The sequence below is a fragment of the Sphaeroforma arctica genome, assembly GCF_001186125.1.
Source record: "Sphaeroforma arctica JP610 unplaced genomic scaffold supercont1.122, whole genome shotgun sequence".
Classification (NCBI taxonomy): Eukaryota; class Ichthyosporea; order Ichthyophonida; genus Sphaeroforma; species Sphaeroforma arctica.
Window position 1 is genome coordinate 37,022 of NW_014040436.1, and position 3,656 is coordinate 40,677.

The window sequence follows — 3,656 nt, forward strand, 5'->3', positions numbered from 1 at the left end:
GTATATATTCATATATAAACCGACCTATTATATGCATATATATTATATAAAATAAATACAAATAGGCATATATAAAAAATCATACATACAAAACATACACACAGATATATATATATATATATATATAATAAAATACGCACACCTTAATATGTCCAGGTTACAACATCCCTGCATATATCGGTGGTACTGTCCTTAATTAAATAGTAAACTACATTCACACTCCATTCCCCCCCCTACCACTCCCACACAGCACCCAATACTACACCCCTACCATTTAAACCAAACAAACTCATCACCACATCACATCCCATACACCGTTCGCCTCCTACACACACCTCCCGTGATGACGTGCCACTAGCGTCCTTGAGTATGTCCAGTATACTCTCTTGTAGCTGCCTTTGCCTCTGCAGAATATCTGAGTCTCCCTCTGCTTCTATGTGGTCTCTGGCCGTATCGGGCGTGCGTGCCCGGCGCGATGAGTCACGTCGACCTACCGAAGACTCTCTTCTACCTACCAAAGAATCGCTCCGATCTCTCGGCGGCCCGCGGATCTCGTCTTCTACCATACGTAGCCCGTCTTCTATGGGGACAGCTCGCATGTCTGGGTGGTAGGGTTTTGATAGGGTTTTGATAGGGTGTGTGTAAGGGGGTGTATAAGAGTGTGGCTCAGAGTGGCGTGTGGATGCGCAGTGTTGATATGTTTTTCTGTAATAAAGAAAGTGAACGAGACACAACGGTTCTGCTTGCATACATGTACACACACACGCACACACGTACACACACACACGCACACACACATATATATATATATACAAACACTTCTAAAAGCATATGTACGTGTCAAGCATATCCCCCCTCATATCCCTTCTGAGTCCTAGACACCTTACCTCTGGGAGGATTCTTCTGTAACAGATTGACGGACATCAGACGAGAGCGCTCGTCCCGTTGGTTGAGTACTATGGCCGCCACTATACCGTCGGTTCGCAGTTGGTCTAAGAACTTCTTAATAGGCGAGTCAGCAACTGTGACACGCAGTTCACAGGCAATGTGTCTCCTTTTGACCGCATCCATCACGAATTCCGCGTATTCACTGTGCAGTGTATGGGGTGTGTGTGTGTGTGTGTATGTGTGCGTGTATGTATGTATGTATGTATGTATGTATGTATGTATGTATGTATGTATGTATATATATGTATATATATATATATATATATATATGTGTGTGTGTGTGTGTGTATGTGTGTGTGTTTGCATGTGTTGTGTGTGAGCGTGTGTGTTTGCATGTGTTATGTGTGTGCGTGTGTGTGTTATGTGTGTGCGTGTGTGTATATGTGTGTTTGTATGTATGTATGTGGTGTGTTCTATTAGGTTGTCCTCATGATATAAACACATATACCCTGTGCAGTACAAGGGATGTGTGTGTGTGTGTGTAAGTCCGTTGTCTCCACTACGTAAACGTTTATATATACATATATATATAAATATATATATATATAAATCACATAGTAGTATACACAACTGTGACAGGTACATACCGTTGTGGTTCGTAGAGTGCTATGACCACACATTCCACTGCGGGTGGCCTTCGTTGTTGGTCTGATGGTCGTCTGTTGTTTGTGTGGGGTGTTGGACCGTACCTCCGATCCAATGATGAGCGATCAAGTGATCTGGGTTCAGGGGCGGGTATCGTTGAAACGTTAAATAATTGAGTGCGCACACATTAATCCATGGATACATGAATATATAAACGTGAAGAATAGATTGATGTATATATAATAGAGGGGTACACGGACATATAAACGTAAAGAATGTATATGTATATACTAATTCATGGATAGATGAATACATAAACGTACAGAACGTATATATCAATATATTAATACATGGATGCATGAGTAAATAACGTAAAAGGTGTATATCTTTTTGTTTGTGTTGAAAATAACCGAATTGACACAAGCATAGATGTCCGTCCTGTTCATGTTCATGTGAATTTGTTCTAGGCTATGGTGCGAACGTAATGTAGCAAAATATATAAGTAGATGAATATATGAATATATATATATATATATATATATATATATATTAAATACAAACATACATAGATACATAGATACATGCATACATAAATACATACATATATACATGAATGCATACATGCATGGTACAAAGGTACATATGTACGGACATACGTCGATATATCGATACATACACACACACACACTCACATACATACATACATACATACATACATACATACATACATACATACATACATACATATATACATATATAAAATATGTATGTATCTCACCTTCCGCCATCGCGTGCGTCGCCAGGCGGGCCGTCTCGGCGGGTGGCACCAGAATTGTACGCATTTGGTCGTGAGCGTTTAGGGTCAGAGGGGTCGTCCCTGGCGAGTAAGTAAGTATCACACGCATATAATGAAAACGTTATTTAATGTAATGCGTATGATCCATATAATACATCTGATCATAGCATATAATACAAACGTTATTGAACGTAAAACATATGATCCATATAATACACATGCGATAGTTGCCTATGATGTGAAGTTTTGCCATACAACAATCATCATCGTGGTAATAGCCTCGAACAGTGGTGTGTCGGTTATACTCACGCGTATGTGTGTGGTTATACTCACGCGTGTGTGTGCGTTTATACTCACGCGTGTGTGTGCGCTCATACCACTTTGAACGTTTTGAGATATACTTCTGAGGGCGAAGATTAGCGTATTAAGCATGTCTACAACACAACCACTCACATACCTAATCTATCATACGTATGTACGTAAACATCACCCCTTTCTGTGCACTTACAGATAGACTGACTCCAACATCTCTACATATAAGCATAAAAACAGAACAGCCGCCATTTGGAACACCCATACCCACACAAAGACCGTATATGCACATATACCGACACACGCACCCTATACCACACACAAAGACCATGTATGCACATATACTGACACACACACCCCATACCACACACAAAGACCGTGTATACGAAAACAGAGACTTTAAAGCTACTACTTTCGACACACATAAACATTCACCTTAAACTGGTACATACATAGACCTCGCTTACATTCATACTGTGACAAACAACTTTATAGTACACCCATGTTGGCAAACACCCTGATTTACTAACACATACACACGCACACACACACACGCACGCACACAAACGCACGCACGCACACACACGCACGCACAGGCACAGGCACACAAACACACGCATACACACACGCTCCGGCACCGGCACAGGCACAGGCACAGGCACACATATATATATACTAACACACGAAGAGATTTTGCACATACTTACACTGACACACGCACACATACCATATGCACAAGTAGCTCAGCAAACACAGACCACTCACACACTGTCCTGACTTACTCGTAACGCCCACGGGCCGGTGATAGCGGCCGATTGTAACTACTGCCTCTATCTGAACGGTTGTGCCTGTGTGTAATTGATAGGAGGAGTGAGCATTCTTATGGTAATGTATGTGTGTAGTTAATAAGTATATTAGACATTCTTACGGTGATGTATGTGTGTATGTTTGCAAGTCAATCGGACAATCAACAACAACAATGTATTCACTTTTCTAGATCATATTCTCTTCCCAC

General features: G+C 41.1%; 1 protein-coding gene across 1 annotated transcript in view; it reads right to left on the minus strand.

The window, feature by feature from the left end:
* Positions 1 to 3,307, minus strand: part of SARC_02661 (hypothetical protein) — a gene marked incomplete at its 5' end in the record, with an annotated part of 5,269 nt that extends 1,962 nt beyond the window's left edge. The window contains 5 exons of the mRNA XM_014303564.1: positions 336 to 601; positions 888 to 1,090; positions 1,536 to 1,667; positions 2,312 to 2,410; positions 3,270 to 3,307. Of these exons, the coding sequence (XP_014159039.1) occupies positions 336 to 601; positions 888 to 1,090; positions 1,536 to 1,667; positions 2,312 to 2,410; positions 3,270 to 3,307 (738 nt within the window). The remainder of the gene's footprint in view (positions 1 to 335; positions 602 to 887; positions 1,091 to 1,535; positions 1,668 to 2,311; positions 2,411 to 3,269) is intronic.
* Between the last annotated feature and the right edge of the window lie 349 nt (positions 3,308 to 3,656).